The 26,121-nt window shown below is 47.0% G+C and overlaps 1 protein-coding gene across 4 annotated transcripts in view; it reads right to left on the bottom strand.

The window, feature by feature from the left end:
* The window catches only part of LOC132382657 (cartilage intermediate layer protein 1-like), a 34,823-nt gene extending 17,847 nt beyond the window's left edge, over positions 1 to 16,976 (bottom strand). The window contains exons 1-5 of one of the 4 annotated variants that reach the window (XM_059953087.1): positions 16,773 to 16,976; positions 16,135 to 16,267; positions 9,580 to 9,849; positions 6,473 to 6,607; positions 3,703 to 4,017 (exon numbers count right to left, since the gene is read on the bottom strand). In XM_059953087.1, the coding sequence (XP_059809070.1) occupies positions 3,703 to 4,017; positions 6,473 to 6,607; positions 9,580 to 9,849; positions 16,135 to 16,195 (781 nt within the window). In that variant the 5' untranslated portion in view covers positions 16,196 to 16,267; positions 16,773 to 16,976. Of the gene's footprint in view, positions 1 to 3,702; positions 4,018 to 4,950; positions 5,326 to 6,321; positions 6,420 to 6,472; positions 6,608 to 9,579; positions 9,850 to 16,134; positions 16,268 to 16,613; positions 16,749 to 16,772 lie in introns of those variants that run through there. The other 3 variants (XM_059953088.1, XM_059953089.1, XM_059953090.1) reach the window with 3 other exon arrangements.
* Positions 16,977 to 26,121: the final 9,145 nt, after the last annotated feature.

Below are 26,121 nucleotides of genomic sequence, written 5' to 3'. Positions count from 1 at the left end.
AGATACACTAGTGAAGTTTAAGAGACTACTGGACAGGTGTATGGAGGAAGTTAAGGTGGGGGGTTATATGGGAGGCAGGGTTTGAGGGTCGGCATAACATTGTGGGCTGAAGGGCCTGTAATGTGCTGTACTATTCTATGTTCTATGTAATATTAATGCCTAACGATTGAACCTTCCTAACTAACCTTCCATGTGGAACCTTGTCAAAGGCCTTACTGAAGTCCATATAGACAACATCCACTGCTTTACCCTCGTCAACTTTCCTAGTAACCTCTTCAAAAAATTCAATAAGATTTGTCAAACATGACCTTTCACTCACAAATCCATGTCGACTGTTCCTAATCAGACCCTGTCTATCCAGATAATTATATATACCATCTCTAAGAATACTTTCCATTAATTTACCCACCACTGATGTCAAACATACAGGCCGATAATTGCTAGGTTTACCCTTAGAACCCTTTTTAAACAATAGAACCACATATGCAATACGCCAATCCTCAGGCACCATCCCCGTCTCTAATGACATTTGAAATATTTCTGTCAGAGCCACTGTTATTTCTACACTAACTTCCCTCAGGGTCCTAGGGAATATCCTGTCAGCATCCAGAGATTTATCCACTTTTATATTCATTAAAAGCACCAGTACTTCCTCTTCTTTAATCATCATAGTTTCCATAACTACCCTACTTGTTTCCCTTACCTTACACAATTCAATATCCTTCTCCTTAATGAATACCAACGAAAAGAAATTGTTTAAAATCTCCCCCATCTCTTTTGGCTCCGAACATAGCTGTCCACTCTGATTCTCTAAGGGACCAATTTCACTATCCTTTTCACTATCCTTTTGCTATTAATATAACTGTAGAAACCCTTTGGATTTATTTTCACCTTAGTTGCCAAAGCAACCTTATATCTTCATTTAGCTTTTCTAATTTCTTTCTTAAGATTCTTTTTACATTCTTTATATTCCTCGAGCACCTCATTTTGCCGATGATACTAAGGTAGGAGGTGTTGTGGATAATGAGGTGGGTTTTCAAAGCTTGCAGGGAGATTTATGCCAGTTAGAAGAGTGGGCTGAACGGTGGCAGATGGAGTTTAATGCTGAGAAGTGTGAGGTTCTACATTTTGGCAGGAATAATCCAAATAGAACATACAGGGTAAATGGTAGGGCACTGAGGAATGCAGTGGAACAGAGAGATCTAGGAATAACTGTGCATAGTTCCCTGAAGGTGGAGTCTCATGTCGATAGGGTGGTGAAGCAGGCTTTTGGAACGCTGGTGTTTATGAATCAGAGCATTGAGTACAGAAGTTGGGATGTAATGTTAAAATTGTACAAGGCAATGGTAAGGCCAAATTTGGAATATTGTGTACAGTTCTGGTCACCGAGTTATAGGAAAGATATCAATAAATTAGAGAGAGTGCAGAGACGATTTACTAGGATGTTACCTGGGTTTCAGCACTTAAGTTACAGAGAAAGGTTGAACAAGTTAGGTCTCTACTCATTGGAGCGTAGAAGGTTGAGGGGGGATTTGATCGAGGTATTTAAAATTTTGAGAGGGATAGATAGAGTTGACGTGAATAGGCTGTTTCCATTGAGAGTAGGGGAGATTCAAACGAGAGGACATGATTCGAGAGTTAGGGGGCAAAAGTTTAAGGGAAACACGAGGGGGTATTTCTTTACTCAGAGAGTGATAGCTGTGTGGAATGAGCTTCCTGTAGTAGTAGAGGTCAGTTCAGTTGTGACATTTAAGGTAAAATTGGATAGGTATATGGACAGGAAAGGAGTGGAGGGTTATGGGCTGAGTGCGGGTAGGTGGGACTAGGTGAGATTAAGAGTTCGGCACGGACTAGGAGGGCCGAGATGGCCTGTTTCCGTGCTGTGATTGTTATATGGTTATATGGTTATTTACTCCATGCTGCCTATATTTATTGTAGATCTCCCTCTTTTTCCGAACCAAGTTTCCAATATCCCTTGAAAACCATGGCTCTCTCAAACTTTTAACCTTTCCTTTCAAGCTAACAGGAACATAAAGATTCTGTACCCTTAAAATTTCACCTTTAAATGACTTCTATTTCTCTATTACATCCTTCCCATAAAACAAATTGTCCCAATCCACTCCTTCTAAATCCTTTCGCATCTCCTCAAAGTTAACCTTTCTCCAATCAATAATCTCAACCCTGAGTCCAGTCCTATCCTTCTCCATAATTATATTGAAACTATTGGCATTGTGATCACTGGACCCGAAGTGCTCCCCAACACATACGTCCGTCACCTGACCTCTCATTCCCTAACAGGAGATCCAACACTGCCCCTTCTGTAGTTGGTACCTCTATGCATTGCTGCAAAAACTATCCTGCACACATTATATTCTAGCCCTCTCAATTTGAATGCTAACGTTGCACTTGCCTGAAGAAATTTGGCCTGTCAATATTGTTTGGTGACAATAAAGTATTTGTACTTGTATTTTGGATTTGCCTTCCTGACCACCGACTCAACCTGCAAATTAACCTTTAGGGAATCCTGCACAAGGGCTCCCAAGTCCTTCTGCACCTCATATTTTTGAATTTTCTCTCCTTTTAGAAATTAGTCTATGCCTTTATGCAGAAGTGCTTACTTTTCCTGACACTGTGTTTCATCTGCCACTTCTTTGCTGTTCTCCTAAACTGTCGAAGTCCTTCTGCAGTCTCCCTGCTTTCTCAACACTACCTGCCCCTCCACCTGTCTTCATGTTGTCTGCAAACTTGGCTTCAGAGCCTTCAGTGTTACATCCTTGCTTTTGTAGAAACATAGAGAACCTGCAGCGCAATACAGGCCCTTCGGCCCACAAAGCTGTGTCGAACATGTCCCTACCTTAGAAATTACTAGGCTTTACCCATAGCCCTTTATTTTTTAAGCTCCATGTACCTATCCAAAAGTCTCTTAAAAGACCTTATCGTATCCACCTCCACCACCGTCGTCAGCAGCCCATTCCACGCACTCATCACTCTGAGTAAAAAATTTACCCCTGACATCTCCGCTGTACCTGCGCCCCAGCACCTTAAACCTGTGTCCTCTTGTGGCAACCATTTCAGCCCCGGGAAAAAGCCTCTGACTATCCACACGATCAATGTATCTCATTATCTTGTACACCTCTATCAGGTCACCTCTCATCCTCCTTCACTCCAAGGAGAAAAGGCCGAGTTCACTCATCCTATTCTCATAAGGCATGCTCCCCAATCCAGGCAACATCCTTGTAAACCTCCTCTGTACCCTTTCTATGGCTTCCACATCCTTCCCGTAGTGAGGCGACCAGAACTGAGCACAGTACTCCAAGTGGGGTCTGACCAGGGTCCTATATAGCTGCAACATTACCTCTCGGCTCCTAAATTCAATTCCACAATTGATGAAGGCCAATACACTGTATACCTTCTTAACGACAGAGTCAACCTGCGCAGCAGCTTTGAGTGTCCTATGGACTCGGACCCCAAGATCCCTCTGATCCTCCACACTGCCAAGAGTCTTGCCATTAATACTATATTCTGCTATCATATTTGACCTACCTATGAATAATTGCGTGTACAACGGGGTAACTGCATCAGTAATTTCTGTACAGAAGTGAAGGGTGTGTAACAGGTAAAGGGGAGCCTGTGGGCCGAGCAACAGTGAAGGGGGTATCTCCCGTTAGTTGTATAGTACGGAGGGACTGGATGATTCCTTACCGGATCTCTTGAGCTTTACGCTGATGATGGAGACTTTGTTGGTGCCTTTGTCCAGTACGACCACAGCAATGTTATATCGGGGCTTCCGAATCTCCACAGCCGTGCTGCCATCGGGACAGAGACCAGGAATCCTGAACTTGCCATTGTGGTCACAAGTTGTCAGCAGTGAGTCTGTGTCTCCCCGCAGGTGGACAGTGGCCCCGGAGGCCGGAGCTCCATCCTGCAGCCGCACTGACCCGAGGAGGGTGTAGTCCTCACACATACAACGGCTGCAGGCCGCATTCACACGTCCCATGGAACAAGTTAGCCCGCAGCCTGTAACACACCATGCGAGGGCGGGCACGGTTAGTTCAAGGACTCATTTCTTTTTCAGATATTGGGCAGGAACCTGTTTTCCACTCCCAGACCAGCCCTCACATACACAACATTCCCATACCTCGACTACCAGACAATTCCCAGTGCCGTCTCTCTTCAGCATTCCCGGTGGAGTGGTTACTGTGCCTGCAGGATGTGCCAGCCCCATGGAGGTTCTCAAGGATAATCCCGGGAGTGAAATGAAAGGGTTAACATGGGAGGGGTGTCTGAGCCGGTCCTGGTTGGTTTGAAGACCAGGGACAGCGCCACCTCCTGGCCCACGATGGTGTTACTGGGATGTGGGGCGATACTCGCGGGCTGCCCCCAGCACATCCTTAGCTTGTGTTGCTTGTTAACACAAACGGCACATTTCACTGTCTGTGTCGGTGTACGTGTGAGAAGTAAATGAAACTGAGGCTGCCGCAAGGGATGGGGCAAGCACGGGGATCAGGCCTGGCCACTGTACAAGGACCTCAGCTCTGGAAGGGACTGGAGAACCCTTCGAGCACAAAGCTGCTCGGTATCTCCACAGATGCAGCGAATGGACGAGAGGAAACGTGTAACTTTGGGACGTTAAAAACCCTCAAGAATATTTTTCGGGGTTAGAGCAAGCTTGTAATGATCTAGAGAGGGACACACCACAGAAACTGCTCCAACCCACTGCAGGTTCCTTACGCACCCCAGATCCGAAAACTGACAAATAAGCATGTGCACAAAGATACTTTTCCAAACTTTGACACAGCTCCACGTTCAGACAGTTTCTGTGACTCCTTCGGCTGAATAAGTAATGAGCTCTGTGTGTCCGCCTGTTAAACAAAACGCTGGCAGACGGTCCGAGCTGGAATTGTTTTGGGGCAAAGGGCTTCGTTTCTCACAATACATAGAAAACCTGACCTGACCAGCAGCTGGCTCCTCGCTGGAGTGATGATCAGCCTTGGGGGAACTGAGGAGTCACTGGGGGCAGAACACAGCTACAGAGTCATCACTCAAACCACGAGGGAAGCTCCTCGTGTAGGGATAGTGAAGGCTGGGAGGAACAGGTGAGAGGGTGAAGAGGGGTGTAAGTCTGAACCGGTAATGGACAAGGGTGGCGTGATCGGTGGGGAACACAACAGAGTGACCAATGATGACGCGCGGAGTCTGAAACATGCATAAATCCCGGCCCGGATGGAGGGAGGGTCACTCTGTGGGAGGGGTGGTACTGAGGGAGGGTCACTGTGGGAGGGGTGGTACTGAGGGAGGGTCACTCTGTGGGAGGGGTGGTACTGAGGAAGGGTCACTGTGGGAGGGGTGGTACTGAGGAAGGGTCACTGTGGGAGGGGTGGTACTGAGGGAGGGTCACACTGTGGGAGGGTGGTACTGAGGGAGGGTCACACTGTGGGAGGGTGGTACTGAGGGAGGGTCACACTGTGGGAGGGGTGGTACTGAAGGAGGGCCACTGTGGGAGGGGTGGTACTGAGGGAGGGTCACACTGTGGGAGGGGTGGTACTGAGGGAGGGTCACACTGTGGGAGGGGTGGTACAAAGGGAGGGTCACACTGTGGGGGGTGTTACTGAGGGAGGGTCGCTGTGGGAGGGGCAGTAATGAGGAAGAATCACACTGGGAGGGGTGGTACTGTGGGAGAGTCACACTGTGGGAGGGGTGGTAATGAGGGTGGGTCACTGAGGGAAGGGTGATATTGAGGGAGGGGTGGGACAGGCAGGGTCACACTGTGAGAGGGGCAGTAATGAGGGAGTATCACACTGGGAGGGGTGGTACTGTGGGAGATTCACACTGTGGGAGGGGTGGTAATGAGGGAGGGTCACTGGGGGAAGGGCGATATTGAGGGAGGGTCACACTGTGGGAGGGGTGGGACTGAGCCCATTCACGGGTCGAGGAGGTGGAGGGGGCTGCCCGGGCCGACTGCCTGCTCTTTTTCCAACGATGCGTTTGTGCCCGGCTGTCCTTGGAGAGGAAGAATGGTGTCACAGTGGGGGATTTCCATGAGCAATGCGCCCCCCAGGGTATTGACTGTTTAATAAACGGAAATAACCATATTTTAATTTGAGTGTATCCACTGAATTGTAAATACTGAATGTCTGCACCTTGTGTATTTGTAATGTAAATAAATTTTCATAGTTTTGTACAAGAAAAGGGATGGTACTGACTGAGGGTCACTCCGAAGTATGAGGGGGAGCTTGAGGCGAGGCGAACTTCACATTGCTTCAATCTGATCACTGACCTGAATTAAAATTTAAAATTCCTTCGTATGAGTATTGTACATACCGTGTAACAGTGGGCAAACTGCATGAGAGAGGGACAGTGCGTAGGAAAGAGATTAACCTTGGATTGATCACCGTGAAGGAGGAAGTGGTTTAACCCAGGGAATGGCTCCTGTCAGTCAGCTGCTCCCTGGAGCCAGTGGGGCTGGACATACCTGCGCAAGGTGCCCCCGGGCACATCCGCCCTTCCAACAGCGGTCCGGGACGAGTCCGTGTCCGTGTCTGCTCACAGCCTGCGCCACACACTCCCCACGTGGACCAGGAGCCCAGAGCCACGGCAGTCTCAGGTCCTGCCAAAACAAGGGTTTGCATTGGAATTTCCCAAAACAGTTCAGCCGTTTCCTTTCCTCACCGTGAAGAACGTTTCAGTTAGAACTCTGCACCCTTCTCGCAACTTCTGCAGGTATTAACACTGGACTGGTCAGTGACTCAGTGTCCAGCAGTTCCGGGCAAGGTCAGGAAATCGTCTCCTTACTAACAAACAAAGATCTCCCTTTTTTCGTTTATTTCGGGGTACTAGGCAAGGTTGTCCTCTTAGTCCATTATTATTTGATATTGCTTTAGAACCTTTGGCAATTGCTATCAGAGAATCACCGAACATTTCTGGCATCACTCGAGGGATGGATATACATAAGTTATCATTATACGCAGATGATTTATTATTATTTATTTCTGATCCTGAGAAATCCATTCCTGCAGTTATATCATTGTTGGCTCAATTTAGTAATTTTTCCGGGTATAAATTAAATCTTAATAAGAGTGAATTGTTTCCTTTAAATAGACAGGTTCCAATTTATGGAAGTTTACCTTTTAAATTAGTTAATGACTCTTTTATATACTTAGGGATTAAAATTACAAAAAATTGTAAGGAGTTATTTAAGGTTAATTTTTTACCCTTAATTGATCAGATTAAATGTTTGTTCACTAAATGGTCACCATGATCTTTATCTCTGATAGGTCGGATTAATGCTATTAAGATGATTATTTTACCCAAGTTTTTATATATATTTCAAGCGGTACCAATTTTTATTCTGAAATTTTTTTTGCTAATGTTGATTCAAAAATTTCCTCATATATATGGCAGAATAAAAATCCTAGGTTAGGTAAAAAGTATTTACAGAAGGCAAGGAAGGAAGGTGGATTGGCATTGCCTAATTTTAGATTTTATTATTGGACAATCAATATCCGATATTTGTTATGTTGGTTAAAGGATTGGGATTTATCTTTTAGCCCTCATTGGGTGAACCTGGAAATTAAATCTGCACAAGGATTTTCATTGGGTTCTATTTTAGGGTCTTCTCTTCCCTTTGCTCTTTCTAAATTGCAGAAACAAATTGACAATCTGATAATTAAACATACTTTATGTATATGGTTTCAATTTCAGAAATTTTTTGGGTTGAATCAATTTGTTCTAACTATTCCTATTGTATCCAATTTCTTTTTTTACCCTTCTATTATAGGCCAAGCTTATTCAGCTTGGAAGACTAAAGGATTACTACGATTTTCTGATTTATTTCTGGATAATTGTTTTATGTCTTTTGAACAATTATCTAATAAATATAATTTGCCTAGATTTCATTTTTTTTTAGATATTTACAGATTAGGAATTTCTTAAACACTGTACTTCCTACCTTTCCAAATCTTGAGTCTTCAGGTATTTTGGAGAATTTGTTAGAACTAAATCCTTCTCAGAAAGGTGTAATATCAAAACTCTACAATATAATTATGAAGATACATTCAGAACCCTTCTATAAGATTAAAAATGATTGGGAAAGAGAACTTAACCTTATTATCCCTATTGAGAATTGGGATAAAATTCTTCAATTAGTCAATTTATCATCTATATGTTCTAAACATTCATTAATACAGTTTAAAGTTGTGCACAGGGCTCATATGTCCAAGGATAAATTGGCTCGATTTTATTCCTATATAAATCCTATTTGTGACAGATGTCATTCTGAGATAGCGTCTTTAACTCATATGTTTTGGTCATGTCCACTTTTGAAAAAATATTGGAAAGGTATTTTTGATATTATTTCCACAGTATTGAACATTGATTTACAACCTCATCCTATTACTGCAATTTTTGGTTTACCAATGATGGACTCACTCCATTTATCCTCTTCTCGAATGATTGCATTTCTTACATTAATGCTAGAAGATCTATTTTGTTGAATTGGAAATAAATTAATCCCCCTACCATATTTCATTGGCTTTCTCAAACTATGTTATGTCCAAATTTGGAGAAAATTAGAAGTGTTGTATTTGACCCTTCTATTAAATTTGAAAAGACATGGAGACCATTTATTCAATATTTTCATATGATGTAATGAGACCCTGTTCCAAACCTACTCGTTTTTCCAGTTTTGATTATACATATGTTGAGAGGATTGGAGTTGGTGACACTGATGATTTTGTATTTTTTTATATAGATATTATAAACAGCCCATTATTCATTATTATTTTTTTCTCTTTTTTTTCTTTTTTTTCTCTTTATTAGTTATTAGGTTGTTAGATTAGTTTTTCTAGGAAATTTTTTTTCCTCTCTTTTTCTCTTTTCTGTTTTTTTAATATATATTATGATATACCTAGTTTTGCTTTGTTTATATGATATTTGTATCATTCATGATTTGGGAAGACTTAATTATATTGTAACTATTGCTTGTGTATCCTTTCATGTTCAATTTAAATTTGTAAGTTTGTAATCCCACTATCTATGTATTAATCTTATTATGTTGATATTAATAATAATAATAAAAAGATTGAAAAAGAAAGGAAACCGTCTCCAGCCCACTCTCAACACCCACACTGCTTGTCTACTCAAACATCTTACCTTCCTGGTCCATCAGCCCTCCTCACAGAGGGAATCCTCCTGACGCATACTCCAGGGGGGCATAATTTGAAGGTGATTGGAGGAAGGTACAGGGGGATGTCAGAATGATGGATGTGTAGAACAGGCTGCCAGGGGTGGTGATGGAGGCAGATACATTAGTGACATTTTTGAGACTTGGATAGGGAAATGGACGGAAGAAAAATGAAGGGAGGGTTAGATTGATCCTGGAGGAGGTTAAAGGGTCAGCACAACAAAGGGTCTGCACTGCTCTTGGTTTTTCATCTGGATTGTGTGTAGAAAACAAGTGAATTATTACGCACACTTACTATCTGTTGACCACAACTGGACTTCACAGAGTGCATCTCCTGACATTGAATTCACCAAGACTGACCAGGACTAGACTGGTGTTGGTGCCAGCTGTCAACTCACCTCTGGGACACTGGAATCTGACAGCATAATTCGAGCAATGTTTCTCCGGGAGCTGCTCTTTGTTGAGACACCAGAAGCCACGCTGGGAGCTGAGGTGAAATGTCTCCCCCGTCAGCGCGGCTGGTACACCCTGCGTGGTGCGGGCTTGCACACCGACCGGTGAGGGGCACAGCTTGTCTGGGTAGTGCCTCTGGATGGCATCGAGTTGCTCGAGGTCTCCTCTCCCTCCAGGATGGTCAATATTGAACCATTGTGTCCATTGCCAATGCCCTGAGAGCAAGAAATGTGATCAGAGAGCTGACAAAGTGACAGAAAACATAGAACATTACAGGCCCTTTGGCCCGCAATGTTGTGCTGAACCTATCACCCTTCCATCCCCCATTGCCCTCCGTTTTTCTATAATCTGTGTACCTGTCTAAGTGTCCCAGAAGTCTCTGCCTCAACCACTCCATGTTCTATGACTCTATGTTCTCTGTATTTATGTGTTCATTTGTTATTGGGATACAGTGTGACTGATGCTGGCTCTTCCGGCCCTTTGAGCTGCGATGCCCAGCAAACCACCAATTTAACCCCACCCTCATCATGGGGCAATTTACAATGACCAATTACCCTGCCAACAGGCACGCCTTAGAAACATAGAAAACCTACAGCACAATACAGACCCTTCAGCCCACAAAGCTGTGCTGAACATGTCCTTGCTTTAGAAACTACCCGGGGTTACCAATAGCCCTCTATTTTTCCAAACTCCATGTACCTGTCCAGGAGTCTCTTAAAAGCCCCTAACGTATCCGCCTCCACCACCGTCACCGGCAGCCCATTCCACGCACTCACCACTCTGAGTAAAAAACTTACCCCGACATCTCCTCTACCTACTTCCAAGCACCTTAAAACTATGCCCTCTCGTGCTCGTCATTTCAGCCTCTGAATATCCACAGGATCAATGCCTCTCATCACCGCAGGAGGGAACTCACACACTCCCATGGTGAACATCGAAGCTCCTCACAGACAGCATTGGAAATGAACTCTGAACTCTGGAATGCCCCAAACTGCGACAGTGAACAGTTTTTAAATAATGTGAGTTCTGTGTGTTTGTGTTCAAAGAAACAGTGACTTTTGTCACTGATAGTTGGCAATAAGACAATTCAGAACCGTCTTGCTCACCTGTGGCTTCAAGCATTCCGGCTTGGAGATTCCAGAAACAACCAGGAATGAAAATGAAACTATTTCACTAATTCAACAAGTTAGGAACCACAAAGAATTTGAAGGTATCGACAATCATCTTGAATGTTACAATGAAAATGAAGATCTGCAAGATGCATTGTTGGCGGCCGATGGCAGCCCATTCAGAGTCTGGGCTGACTCAGCAGCATACCCTGAATGAGTTCCTCTGTTGATAACCATTTGGATCTAGTGCACAGTTTTATTGTACTATCATAGTATTGAGAGTGATCTAATTTGTTCTGTGTTTGTTTCAGCTGTGAAGTTTCTTTTATTTCCTGATCTAACATAATTTCGTGCTTAGTGGTCAGTAACACCAAATGCTTCAAGTCCTGAAAGGCAAAACATCTTTCACAAGCACCTCTGAAATACTAATCCCAGTAAAACAAAACCTGCGGTCAATAAGTGACTCCAGACTTTAAGAAATAAATGTTTTGGCTGCTTCATTCAGAACACATCTGTGAAATAAATCCCACTGCAATCCTGTCACAACAGACTCTGAACAATCCCCAAATACAAGTTAACTTCCTAGAATGGAAGGTTCCCAGAGGAAGCTCTCACAATCTGTCTGGAAAAGAATTTAAAAGGAGGATTAGTTTGACAGCTTTACTTCTCAGTGGCTGGCAGGAGCAGCTCCAGACCTGTCACTGCTCTTGACAAAGTACATCTCAGACTCCTAATTGATAAAACAGAATTTTTTTTTGTACAGCTTCACTGAAGACTTCTGTTGTGAGGAGGAAAAATTTCCAAAGTTCTGGTCTGCCGGCTTTCTCAATCCTTTTAGGAAGTACAGGAAGAGTTCTGTAAATCTCTGGAAATTAATATACCAGAAAAATGAGGAAAAGTATGAAACTTGAACTGATACCTGGAAGGATTGAGGCTTTCCTTTTTTCATCTGTTCCTCACCAGTTCCCTGTCCATTATCCCCCACCTCACCCAGTTCCCTGTCCATTATCCCCCACCTCACCCAGTTCCCTGTCCATTATCCCCCACCTCACCCAGTTCCCTGTCCATTATCCCCCACCTCACCCAGTTCCCTGTCCATTACCCCCCCACCTCACCCAGTTCCCTGTCCATTATCCCCCACCTCACCCAGTTCCCTGTCCATTATCCCCCACCTCACCCAGTTCCCTGTCCATTATCCCCCACCTCACCCAGTTCCCTGTCCATTATCCCCCACCTCACCCAGTTCCCTGTCCATTACCCCCCCACCTCACCCAGTTCCCTGTCCATTATCCCCCACCTCACCCAGTTCCCTGCCCATTATCCCACCCACCTCACCCAGTTCCCTGTCCATTACCCCACCCACCTCACCCAGTTCCCTGTCTATTATCCCCCACCTCACCCAGTTCAGTCCATTATCCCCCACCTCACCCAGTTCCCTGCCCATTATCCCACCCACCTCACCCAGTTCCCTGTCCATTACCCCGCCCACCTCACCCAGTTCCCTGTCCATTATCCCCCACCTCACCCAGTTCCCTGTCCATTATCCCCCACCTCACCCAGATCCCTGTCCATTATCCCCCACCTCACCCAGTTCCCTGTCCATTATCCCCCACCTCACCCAGATCCCTGTCCATTACCCCCCCACCTCACCCAGTTCCCTGTCCATTACCCCACCCACCTCACCCAGTTCTCTGCCCATTATCCCCCACCTCACCCAGATCCCTGTCCATTATCCCCCACCTCACCCAGTTCCCTGTCCATTATCCCCCACCCACCTCACCCAGTTCCCTGTCCATTACCCCGCCCACCTCACCCAGTTCCCTGTCCATTATCCCCCACCTCACCCAGTTCCCTGTCCATTATCCCCCACCTCACCCAGTTCCCTGTCCATTCCACCCCACCCACCTCACCCAGTTCCCTGTCCATTACCCCACCCACCTCACCCAGTTCCCTGTCCATTATCCCCCACCTCACCCAGTTCCCTGTCCATTCCACCCCACCCACCTCACCCAGTTCCCTGTCCATTACCCCACCCACCTCACCCAGTTCCCTGTCCATTATCCCCCACCTCACCCAGATCACTGTCCATTATCCCACCCACCTCACCCTGTTCCCTGTCCATTATCCCACCCACCTCACCCAGTTCCCTGTCCATTATCCCACCCACCTCACCCAGTTCCCTGTCCATTATCCCACCCACCTCACCCAGTTCCCTGTCCATTATCCCCCACCTCACCCAGTTCAGTCCATTATCCCCCACCTCACCCAGTTCCCTGTCCATTCTACCCCACCTCACCCAGTTCCCTGTCCATTCTACCCCACCTCACCCAGTTCCCTGTCCATTACCCCACCTCACCCAGTTCCCTGTCTATTATCCCCCACCTCACCCAGTTCCCTGCCCATTGCCCCCACCTCACCCAGTTCCCTGTCCATTATCCCCCACCTCACCCAGTTCTCTGCCCATTGCCCCCACCTCACCCAGTTCCCTGTCTATTATCCCCCACCTCACCCAGTTCTCTGCCCATTGCCCCCACCTCACCCAGTTCCCTGTCCATTCCACCCCACCCACCTCACCCAGTTCCCTGTCCATTACACTCCACCTCACCCAGTTCTCTGCCCATTATCCCCCACCTCACCCAGTTCTCTGCCCATTGCCCCCCACTTCACCCAGTTCCCTGTCTATTACCCTCCACCTCACCCAGTTCCCTGTCCATTATCCCCCACCTCACCCAGTTCTCTGCCCATTGCCCCCACCTCACCCAGTTCCCTGTCCATTATCCCCCACCTCACCCAGTTCTCTGCCCATTGCCCCCCACCTCACCCAGTTACCTGTCTATTACCCCCAACTCAACCAGTTCCCTGCCCATTGCCCCCCACCTCACCCAGTTCCCTGTCTATTACCCCCCACCTCACCCAGTTCCCTGCCCATTGTCCCCCACACCTGGTGCAGTGAAACTCTGAACACTGTATGTCACCTACCACACAGATAAATATTCTCCGTGCTCTCCTTTCCCTGTTGGTAGATACAGTCTGTGTCCTCTCCTGTTCCTCGCCCTCAGCCTACCCCCTCTATTCAATGCCCAGAGCATGACCTGGGATCTGGTCGAGATCTATGAATGTAGTGGCTGGAATGGCTTCACCCATAATGTCATTGAAAGTCTCTGAGTGAGTCGATGTTGCTCCCTGCACTAACCCATCTCCCTTCATCCCTTCACCAAAAACCTACTGATCTCAGCCTTGGACATACTCTGTGACCAGTCCTCATGGAGATTTGCAATCCATCATCTCTGGGTGAATCCCTGCCCTTACTCCCAATCATATTTCTCTCAATTACTTACAAAGAGATTCCAATTCCTAGTTCCTCATTCTCCGGCCTCTTTCAGGGATCTGTGAACGTAGACCCCAAGATCCCTCTGTTCCCCCACACTGCCAAGGAGCCTGCCATTAACTCTGTGCTCTGCTTTCATCAGTTGACCTTCCAAAATGAATCGCTTCATGTTTTTCCACGTTAGATTCCATCTGTCGCTTGTCAGCTCAGCTCTGCATCACGTCAATGTCCTGGTGTAACCTACAACGACCTTCCCTCCTGTCCACAACGTGACCAGCCTTCGTGTCCCTGCAGACTTACTAACCCACTCCCACTTCCTCATCCAAACATCCACCAATTTTTTCTGGAATCCATGAAATTTTCAGAGATGATAACCATCGCATTGACCATTTCTTTTGGCTTTGCCCTCTTTTGTCGAGTTCTGGAATGTTCTCAGAGCTCAGGTTGGTCAGCCTGACGCCAGGATCAGAGTAGTTGTTGCGTCACTGAGGAGGAGGGAGTGAACGTTTCAGCTGGTGGAGTGGCTGCATTGTTCTGGAAGGTGTCTCTTCTCCCACCAGATGGAATGAGAGCAGTGATTATAATGAGGAGATTTGCTACTTCACCGAATTCCCACAGATGTACGGTGGAGAGTGTTCTGACCAATTGCTTCGTTGTCTGGTCTGAAGGTTCCAGTGTACTGGGTCGGTAAAAGCTGCAGAGGGTTGCAAACTCAGCCAGCTCCATCAAGGACATCTTCAAAAGGCAATGCCTCAAAAAGCTGGTATCCCTTGCCATCCAAGACATGCCCACTTCTCATTGCTGCCATAACCCGACATTTCAGGGGCAGCTTCTTCCCCTCAGCCATCAGACTTCTGAATGGACATTGAACCCATGAACAATACCTAAGATTGTGGGGGGTTTTTTGCAATAATTTGTAAATGCAATTTACAGCAATTTAAAAAAAATTCATTGCGTCGTATTCCCACCACAAAATAACTAATCCCATGGTGTGATGATAATCAACCAGATTTTGATAGAAATACAATTAAATGACAAAATTTTAAATCCAAAAGCAATTGTAAATATAAAGAAAGGCAACTTAACATTAAGAGACAAGCAAAATAAACTGGAGTGGGAAATAAAATCAAAAGACATGAATGCAAAGTCTTGTGGCCATTAAAGGGATGTTGCATATATCATATCTGCTGGGAATTGAGAAAGAAAGTCCACGGTGAGCCAAGGGCTGAAAGTAGATTTTAAACTGAATAAAATAAGTTTATAAGGTTGCAAAGTTTTAAAGTAGTGGTTCAGGGATTGTGAGGATTTCACACCTCACCAGAAGTCTGTCTATAATTCCCACCAGGACTTTTTCACCCTTGCAGTTTCGTAACTTTATCCACAAGGATTGGACACCTTCTATGTCACCTCTTTCTAAAGATTTGATTTCGTTTTTAGCAACAAAGCCACTGCACCCTTTCTGTCCACGTGCCTGTCCTTTCGATACAATATCTATCCTTGGACATTAAGCTCCGAACTATAATCTTCTTTCAGCCACAATTTGGTGTGATGCCCACAATGTCATACCTGTCAGTCTGTAACTGTGCCACGTACATCGACCTTATTCAGTGTATTGCACACATTCAAATACAACCCCTTCACCCTTTTTGATTTTGCAGTGTATTGGTGCTTCGATCAGTTGAATGGCTAAGGACATTTGACCAACCCTTTCTGATCTTCATGTCCATGAAATCTTAAAGCTTAACGAGTGTGACCGAGAGCCAGTTTCCCACATCAGATCATTATCTAATTCATAGACACAAGAGATACTGGAAATCCAGAGCAACGCACACAAAATGCTGGAGGAGCTCAGCAGGTCAGGCAGCGTCTATGGAGATGAATCTACAGTGGATGTTTTGGGCTGAGACCCTTCATCAGGACTGGGGAAGCATCGGGATAAAAAGGTGGACTTCTAACATCTGCAGGATTCTGTTGTGCTAGGCATACAATGGAAGTATGTTTAGTGCATTCCCAAAGGTGGGAGGTGACGAGAACTCTCCTGAGTGAGTGAGTTAGATACCCACCTCGCGATGAATCACAGATAATCCCAATCACGAAGAGGGTTGCAGCCCAGTATACGTCCATCTCTTGACCTCTGTTCCTACAACTGGGATGTAGATCGGGGATCTTCAGACATCAATGGCTAATGTAGAACCCCTAAACATCAAAGCAAGCTGTGACACACTCGGCAAGATTCAGGAATAATGAGGAGTGCGAGAGGGAGGGGGCAGGTGAGCTGAGAGACCAGACAAGATAAAATGTATTAACAGTCCCTGCTACCTCCCTGCTCCCTCTCTCCTGCCTCCCACATCGACACAATCCTTCTTCTTACTTGCTTCTGAATCCTCAGCACACTCGGCCCGTCTATTCGATACCAGCTGTCATACTCATCGCAACCTTATATCATCTGGGACAGGACGGGGCAGATATCTACATGAAATTACCCCTCTACCACACTAACCCTCAGCCTCCCAGATACTGCACACCAGCTTTGCATTCTCACCGCATTTCCCCGACCACATACAAGTGGTTTTCAGCAGAAAATTCCACCTCAAAGAGAGCGGCTGAGGTCGGGACCGAACCCCACTCCCCGGATCTGTGAGTCGGATCCACGGACGTTGTCGGGCTAACATTCCGGTCCCGGTCCGGGTTACGGTCTCACCTCGGTCTCGGCGGCTGAGGTCCGGCGCGGTGCGGTGAGGATCTGATGTGAGAGACTGCGGTCAGACTGCTCCGGGACGTGCGGCTGGAAGTTATTATATTCGGGTCGGGATGTGTACAGCTGCGGGGGGCAGAGTCTTTGATCAAACGCTGACATCCCGCCAACAGCCGTGGGCAGGACATCATTAAAACAGGAAAACTCAGCGGCAGGTAGCATACACAGACTGACTCACACTCTCCACAGGTACACAGACTCTCCCACTGATTGACCAACTCCAGACCGACTCACTGGCAACCCCGCGACTACAGGCAGACTCACTGACCGATTCCCCAGATACAGACACTCTGACTCCTCAGTTACAGACAGACACACTGACTGAATCCCCAGAAACAGACAGACAGACAGACTGACCCCCCCAGTTACAGACCCACTGACTGAATCCCCAGATACAGACAGACAGACAGACTGACTGACCCCTCAGTTACAGACCCACTGACTGATTCCTCAGTTACAGACAGACAGACTGACCCCCCCCCAGTTACAGACCCACTAACTGAATCCCCAGATACAGACAGACACACCAACATCTCAGTTACAGACAGACCCACTGACTGAATCCCCAGATACAGACAGACAGACTGACCCCCCCAGTTACAGACCCACTGACTGAATCCCCAGATACAGACAGACAGACAGACTGACTGACCCCTCAGTTACAGACCCACTGACTGATTCCTCAGTTACAGACAGACAGACTGACCCCCCCCCCAGTTACAGACCCACTAACTGAATCCCCAGATACAGACAGACACACCAACATCTCAGTTACAGACAGACCCACTGACTGAATCCCCAGATACAGACAGACAGACAGACTGACCCCCCCAGTTACAGACCCACTGACTGAATCACCAGATACAGACAGACAGACTGACCCCCCCAGTTACAGACCCACTAACTGAATCCCCAGATACAGACAGACAGACAGACCAACCCCCCCAGTTACAGGCAGACCCACTGACTGAATCCCCAGAAACAGACAGACAGACAGACTGACCCCCCACCCAGTTACAGACCCACTGACTGATTCCTCAGTTACAGGCAGACCCAATGACTGATTCCTCAGTTACAGGCAGACTCACTGACCGATTCCCCAGATACAGACACTCTGACTCCTCAGTTACAGACAGACCCACTGACTGAATCCCCAGATACAGACAGACAGACAGACCAACCCCCCCAGTTACAGACCCACTGACTGAATCCCCAGATACAGACAGACAGACAGACTGACCCCCCCAGTTACAGACCCACTGACTGAATTACCAGATACAGACAGACAGACAGACAGACAGACAGACTGACCCCCCCAGTTACAGACCCACTGACTGAATCATCAGATACAGACAGACAGACTGACCCCTCCAGTTACAGACCCACTGACTGAATCATCAGATACAGACAGACAGACAGACCGACTGACCCCCCCAGTTACAGACCCACTGACTGAATCACCAGATACAGACAGACAGACAGACAGACAGACTGACCCCTCCAGTTACAGACCCACTGACTGAATCACCAGATACAGACAGACAGACTGACCCCCTCCAGTTACAGACCCACTGACTGAATCCTCAGCTGGAAACAAAGGAGACCATTCAGCCTTCTAACCTGCTACAACATAACTTTCTTGCTGAAGGCATAGGTGAGATAAACACGCTTCCCATACCCCCTGACACTCCGCCCCCCTACTGGGTAATGAAAACCCGATTAGTGAAGTGCAGATATGGAGTATTTAGTGGGGAAACTGAGGGTAAGATCACAGAGAGAGTGGTCCATGTATGGAGCAAGCTACCAGAGGGCGGCAGATATTAACGAGGCAATTAGACAAGTACCTGCACAGGAGGGATATGGGCCAAGTGCAGGGAAATGGGGCAAACTTGGACAGTTGCTGTGGAAGGCACTTTCCGCGCAGTAAGACTGTGACTTGCAGAACTGCTAATGTCAGAACGAGCTCCCATAATGTCTGACCAGCAAGGCCTGACGTACCTGTGTGGGGCGGCCCCGTACACACCTGCCCTTCCTACAGATCTTCGGGCAGGAACGTCCTGCTGTTGGCCCTCTGGGCTGCACAATGCCCACTCGGACCACGCCACTTTCGAACGTCGATGTAGTGAGCACACAGACATTACACAGTGATTGAGCTCTTCAGAACAGAAACAGGCCCTTCAGCCCATTTACTCCATGCCATCTATTAACCTGCCTAGGCCCATTGAACTGCACCTGGACTTACCCCTCCCATCCATGGACCTGCCCAAATTACTCTTAAACATTGAAATCGATCCCACATCCCCCACTTCCACACTCGCAGCACTCTCCGAGTGAAGAATCTCTCTTAATGCTCCCCTTAAACATTTTGCCTCTCAACATTAACCTGTGACCTTTAGATCAGTGATAAAAAGCCTGTTTGCATTTACCCTATCTATACCCCTCATACCGAAGGGCAGCTGGAGATATGTCTCTACCAAAGGAGATGTAAGGCCCTCCTTCCCTCCGCTGGCCTGCTGGTCACCCTTGGGCAAGGTGTAGCACCCGCTTAGCCCCCAATAAGGGTCACATGAAGCCATGGGAGCAGGTGGTGGATGGTCGTACGAGCAGCTGATGCAGATCACAAGTCCTGGTTATGCGACCACTGACACCAGGCAGACAATCTCTGAAGAGTATTGATGATGGCTGGGGTCATCTGTCTTGTAAAGACACTGTCCAGAAGAAGGCAATGAAAACTACTTCTGTAGAAAATTTTGCCAAGAACAATCATGCATTCCGCAGGGGTCTCTCCCTACGCGACTCCCTTGTCCATTTGTCCCTCCCCACTGATCTCCCTCCTGGCACTTATCCTTGTAAATAGAACAAGTGCTTCACTTGCCCCTACACCTCCTCCCTCACTACCATTCAGGGCCCCAAACAAACCTTCCAGGTGAGGCAACACTTCACCTGTGAGTCTGTTAGGGTCATTTACGGTGTCCAGTGCCCCCGGTGTGGCCTCCTGTACATCGGTGAGACCTGACGTAGACTGGGAGACCGTTTAACTGAGCACCTGTGCTCTGTCTGCTAGAAAAAGTGGGTTCTCCCAGTGGCTGTCATTTTAATTCCACTTCCCATTCCCGTTCCGATATGTCGATCCATGGCCTCCTCCACTGTCACGATGAGGCCACACTCGGGTTGGAGGAACAACACCTTGTGTTATGTCTGGGTAGCCTCCAACCTGATGGCATGAACATCAATTTCTCAAACTTCCGGTAATGCCCCTCCACCGAACCATTCCCCATTTCTCTTGTTCACCTTATCTCCTTACCTGCCCATCCTCTCTCTGTTTCTCCTCCCTGGCCTTCTGTTCTCTCCTATCAGATACCTCTTCTCCAGCCCTGTAAATCCTTCACCAAATTCCCAGCTCGTTACTTCACCCTCCCCCACATTTCACTGATCACCTTGTGTCTCTCTCTCCCCTCCCCCCACCTTTTAAATCTACTTCTCGTCTTTTTCTGCAGATGCTGGAAATCCACAGCAAAACATACAAAATGCCGGACGAACAGCAAGTCAGGCAGCATCTATAGAGGGGAATAAACAGTTGGTTGTTCTGGACTCATCAGGCCTTCTACCCCTCTGCTGGTCTCTCCAGTCCCCCTCCCTCATCACAGGAATTCCATCTCCCCTCCCTCCCTCAATGCTGGTCTCCCCATCCCCCACTCCTTGCTGGTCTCTCTATGTCCCCCCGCCCCCCCCCCCCCAGGTCTCTGGAACCGTGCTAACAGTGGATATGTTCAAACTCCGTACAGACCATAACAGGAATCAAACCGTGCTAACAGTGGATATGTTCAAACTCCGTACAGACCATAACAGGAATCAAACCGTGCTAACAGTGGAGGCATTGAAGACACCGAAAAGGAAAGATGTTTTACTGACTCTCCAGACACAAGCTGGAAAAGTTTTAACCCTCTTCCTGGGTGTGATGTTATGAACCTTGCTATCTACTACCCTTGGCTCTATTGCTCAGCCAGGTCGAAACCTCCCAGAAAATGTTGTAGGTTTGAAGGCTGGAACCACAGATTCTGATCTACACACATCTTGTCTTCACTCCCATCATTCGAGAGTCACTCAGATCCATGATGTGGGTGAAGCTTCCCCTGTCTGTGGTGCAGAGAGTAATGATATGGCCATCTCACTCCCAGAGCAGTGAGCGATCTGCTCCCTCTCTGCCCTTGATGGCACATCCCTCAGCTCATCCCCGTCCTCTTCACCGCCTTGCAGTAATTGACCACGCCACCAACGTTTCCACCGGGAAAACCTGCGGAAGCTGGAAGCCCAACTCAACAAAACACAAAGAATGGAAACACTCGGCAGGTCAGGCAGCGTCAGTGGAGATAGAAACACTGTTTTCTTAGGTCAATTACTAATTTAGATCAGAACTCTGATGAAAGGCCATTGACTAGAAACGTTTCTCCTCACAGACACTGAGCGACCGACTCTTCATGTCATCTGTAGATTCTGGGATCTATGTACATTCCGTGCACATTGCCATGGATACCACGGAATTACCAGAACCGGGAAAGCAGGCGAGAACAGCTACTGAGTCATCACACACCAATGCCCAGCAAGTCCGCTCAAGTCCCGCCGATGGATGTATAAGCAGACAAGAAGTTACCCAATGAAAATGTGGATAAGATTGATAATCCAGATCTGGAGAACTGTAATGTGTGAAGCTGGAGTTTCCAGGGGAGGCTCTGACTGTAATGGGTCACTGACTGACTCAGCTGTGAAAACCCACTCACAGGAATCCCACTGCGCCCTTCAAAGCTGGTGCCATATGTTTCCCATTAAAACAGCTCGGAATAACTTTTCGTATTGAAGGGTATAGCGGGAGCCAACTCATCTGTTTCCAAGACGTTAACAAGTTTGTTCAAATACTTCTCTGGGCTTAGCAAGGATTTCTGGGCTGTAGGATCCCTACGGATTATCGCATTCCCACTGCAAACTCAACACCGGAAACATTCTCTCAGCTCCACCATGAGAAAGGGTGAGGGTGAAAGGTGAAATATTTAGGGGGAACCTTTTACTCAGAAGGTGGCGAGAGTGTGGAATGAGCAGCCAGCAGAAGTGGTGGATGAGGGCTCGACTGCAACATTTAGGGGCAGTTTGGTGAGGTATGTGGAGGGGAGGGGTGTGGAGGGCAAAGGTCGATGGGACTAAGCTGATGAAGGGTCTGAAACTTCGACTGTCTATTCATTTCTGTAGATGCTGCCTCCTACATTTTATGTGAGTTGTTCGGTTTTCCAGCATCTGCTGACTTCTTTGTGTTTAAGAGTTCCAGTTTGGAATGGAGGTGATGGGCTGAAGGGCCTGTCCCTCTGCTGTGGTGTTCTCTGTCTCTGAGAGGATAGTTCCGCACAGATTAGATGGGCTGAAGGGCCTGTCCCTCTGCTGTAGTGTTCTCTGTCTCTGAGAGGATAGTTCCACACAGATTAGATGGGCTGAAGGGCCTGTCCCTCTGCTGTGGTGTTCTCTGTCTCTGAGAGGATAGTTCTGCACAGATTAGATGGGCTGAAGGGCCTGACCCTCTGCTGTGGTTTTCCCTGTCTCTATGACAGGATTGTTCCGCACAGACTAGACGGGCATTCTCTGACTCCAAAGGAAAAGTTATAATGCTCATGAAGTTGTCTTTTAATGCGTTTAGCCTCTCTCTGTGCTTTGGTGTTCCATTCAGTGAGAGGAGTGTTGCCATGGAGAAACTCACTCCAGTTAGCAAATTCCAGGAACCCAAAATGTATCGATATTACACGAAAGGTGCCGCTGGTCTCGAGGCGGATAAATCCCAAGTTGGGCTCACTGGGAACATCGTGGGATGGCTGGGAAGATACTGCAGGGTCTCCAGCAGAAGGTTTGTGTGTCTGTCTGGGCACGGGGGCAGTGCTGGAAGACTGAAGAGTGGCTTACGTTCTCTGATTTACTGGGGAACTACAGGCTGGCGAGCCTGACGTCACTAGCCACTGCCCTGCCCCTGCAGCGAGCGGAGGAATGTGCATCTCCTCCAGGGAAACAACCAATATCCAGCTCCACTCATACACGGATCTCTGGTGAGTCAACGCTGGCATTTCAGCCTTTTGTGAGTGGTTCCTCAGGGTGAGAGGTCACCGGGGTAGCTGGGTAGAGGAGTTTTAACCATATAACAACTACAGCACGGAAACAGGCCATCTCAGCCCTTCTAGTCCGTGCTGAATGCTTACTCTCACCTAGTCCCACTGACCCGCACTCAGCCCCTAACCCTCCATTCCTCTCCTGTCCATATACCTATCCAATTTAAAAAAAAACAATATCGAACCTGCCTCTACCACTTCCACTGGAAGCTTGTTCCACATAGCAACCACTCTCTGAGTAAAGAAATTCCCTCTTGTGTTACACCTAAACTTTTGTCCCTTAACTCTCAACTCATGTCCTCTTGTGAATCTCTCCTACTCTCAATGGAAAAAGCCTATCCATGTCAACTCTATCTATCCCCCTCATAATTTTAAATACCTCTATCAAGTCCCCCCTTAACCTTCTACGCTCCAAAGAATAAAGACCTAACTTGTTCAATCTTTCCCTGTAACTTAGGTGCTGAAACCCAGGTAACATTCTAGTAAATCTCCTCTGTACTCTCTCTAATTTGTTGATATCTTTCCTATAATTCGGTGACCAGAACTGTACACAGTACTCCAAATTTGGCCTCACCAATGCCTTGTTACATTACATCCCAACTCCTATATTCAATGCTCTGATTTATAAAGGCCAGCATACCAAAAGTTTTCTTCACCACCCTATCCACATGAGATTCCACCTTCAGGGAACTATGCACCATTATTCCTGGATCACTCTGATCTACTGCATTCTTCAATGCCCTACCATTTACCATGTATGTCCTATTTCAATTAGTCCTACCAAAATGTAGTACCTCATACTTAAGTGCATTAAACTCCATCTGCCATCTTTCAGCCCACTCTTCTAACTGGCCTAAATCTCTCTGCAAGCTTTGAAAACCTACTTCATTATCCACAATGCCACTTATCTTAGTATCATCTGCATATTTACTAATCCAATTAACTACCCCATCATCCAGATCATTAATGTATATGACAAACAACATTGGACCCAGTACAGATCCCTGAGGCACACCACTAGTCACTGGCCTCCAACCTGACAAATAGTTATCCACCACTACTCTCTGGCATCTCCCATCTAGCCACTGTTGAATCCATTTTACTACTTCAAAATTAATACCTAATGATTGAACCTTCCTAACTAACCTTCCATGTGGAACCCAGTTTTAACCTAGCTCCATTCTCCAATCCTGCTAACTCTCCTGCTGGTTTTCATTTAAACCCCAGACTGGCATCCAACGTGGCAGCTGTATGTTAGCCTGGGCAGGAACTCTCTGCATCTGCTTTGGGCAGGAAAGTTCAGAGGTAGCTGCCCTGTACAGCACCACCCTCGTTCTTGTAGAACATAGAACATTGAACAGAGTGGCAGGGTAACAGTCTCTGGCTCTCCATTGGACCTCTGCCTCTTATCTCCTTGTACACCTCTACCAAGTCACCTCTCATCCTCCTTCTCCCCAGAGAGAGAAGCCCCAGTTTGCTCATGAGACATGCTGTCTAATCCAGGCAGCGTCCTGGTAAATCTCCTCTGCACCTTCGCTAAACCTCCCACATCCTTCCTATAACGAGGCAACCAGAACTGAGCACAATAATCCGTGTGAGGTCTAACCAGAGGAGCAACATTACCTCACAGCTCTTGAACTCAATCCCCCAACTAACAAAGGCCAACACTCCAAACGCCTTCTTAACCACCCGTACCCCTGACAACTTGTGTGACAAGTCAGAAGGATCTATGGACATGAACCCCAAGATCCCTCTGTTCCCCCACACTGCTGAATTCTGCCATTGACCCCTGAACCCTTCAAGTTCAATCTTCCAAAGGTTGAACTAGCTAATGATTCTGGAATGAATAGCTAATCTTGTCCCAGTATTCGAAAGGGGAACCAGGGAAAACCCTAGAAAATATAGGCCAATTAGTTTCACATCAGTTGCAGTGAAATTACTGGCTGATTGGATTTTTGAGCATTTGGAAAACCGTGGCCTAATTAAGGGCAGTCAGCATGGCTTTGTGCAGGGCAAATCATGTCCTGTTAACTTGATGGAGTTTTTGGGGAGGTGACGAGGGTGATTGATGAAGGTAGAGCGGTGGATGTTGTCTACATTGATTTTGGTAAGGTGTTTGACCAGGCCCTGCACCGGAGGCTCATCCAGAAGATTCAGATGCAGGGGATCCATGCTGACTTGACTGGATTCAGAATTGGCTTGCCTATGGAAGCCAGAGCATAGTGGTTGAAGGGACATTTGAGCTGGAGGAATGTGATTAGTGGATCTGCGCTGGGGCCTCCGCTGCTTGTTATGTATATAAATAACCTGGATGAACATGTAGATGGGTGGTTTAGTAAGTTTGGAGATGGTGTAGATTGGTGGTGTTGTGGATAGTGCAGAAGGTAGAGGGGTGGTGGTGTGGAATCATGAAGGCCATTGATAAATTGAAGGGTCACAGTCGTTTCCAGTCTAAAACTTGAGGGTAATAGCTTTGAGGTGAGGGTGAGGGGAAAGATTTAAATGGGACCTGAAGGGCAACTTTTTCCACGCAGTGGAATGTGGATTGAGTTGCCAGAGGAAGTGGGCACAGTCACGATCTTTCAAAGACATTTAGACATGTCCATGGGCAGGAAAGGTTTCAAGCAGGAACTCCCAAACTTTTTTTATCCTACCATTAACTGAGGGGTCAGTGGACCCCAGTGGGTCAAAAACAAGACGGGCTCAGCTGGGCAACTGGGTCAGAATGGAGCAGTTGGGTTGAAGGGCCTGTTTTGCTCTGCAACTCCAAGTTGAAAGCTTCCCAGAAGTCATTTGCAGCCACAGCTCTGATCACATTTGTGCCCTGTCCAGAAATGAAACAATTTCAATCAGCACAGAACACTGCTCAGAATTCACTGCTGTTGCCAACAGGCATGATGACAATTGGTTAAAACTAACTTCCTGAATGTAAAACATCAGAAACAAGTTCTTCCAGAGGCTGATGCAGAGGCTCTCAGGGAAGCAAACAAACCAATCTACACCCACAGTGGTCTTGGTGCAGGCCGTGGCCACCGGAGAGAGAACGTGGCACATGGGTGCAGTTCTTAAACAAACAAAACCTCAGGAGTGGCAGATTCACCTCCACAGTCCAGCGAAAGGACTCAGAACAAAAAGCCACATCATGATCAGATCCA

This window comes from Hypanus sabinus, chromosome 28 (assembly GCF_030144855.1).
Source record: "Hypanus sabinus isolate sHypSab1 chromosome 28, sHypSab1.hap1, whole genome shotgun sequence".
Classification (NCBI taxonomy): Eukaryota; Metazoa; Chordata; class Chondrichthyes; order Myliobatiformes; family Dasyatidae; genus Hypanus; species Hypanus sabinus.
This window is presented reverse-complemented; position numbering and strand designations above follow the sequence as displayed.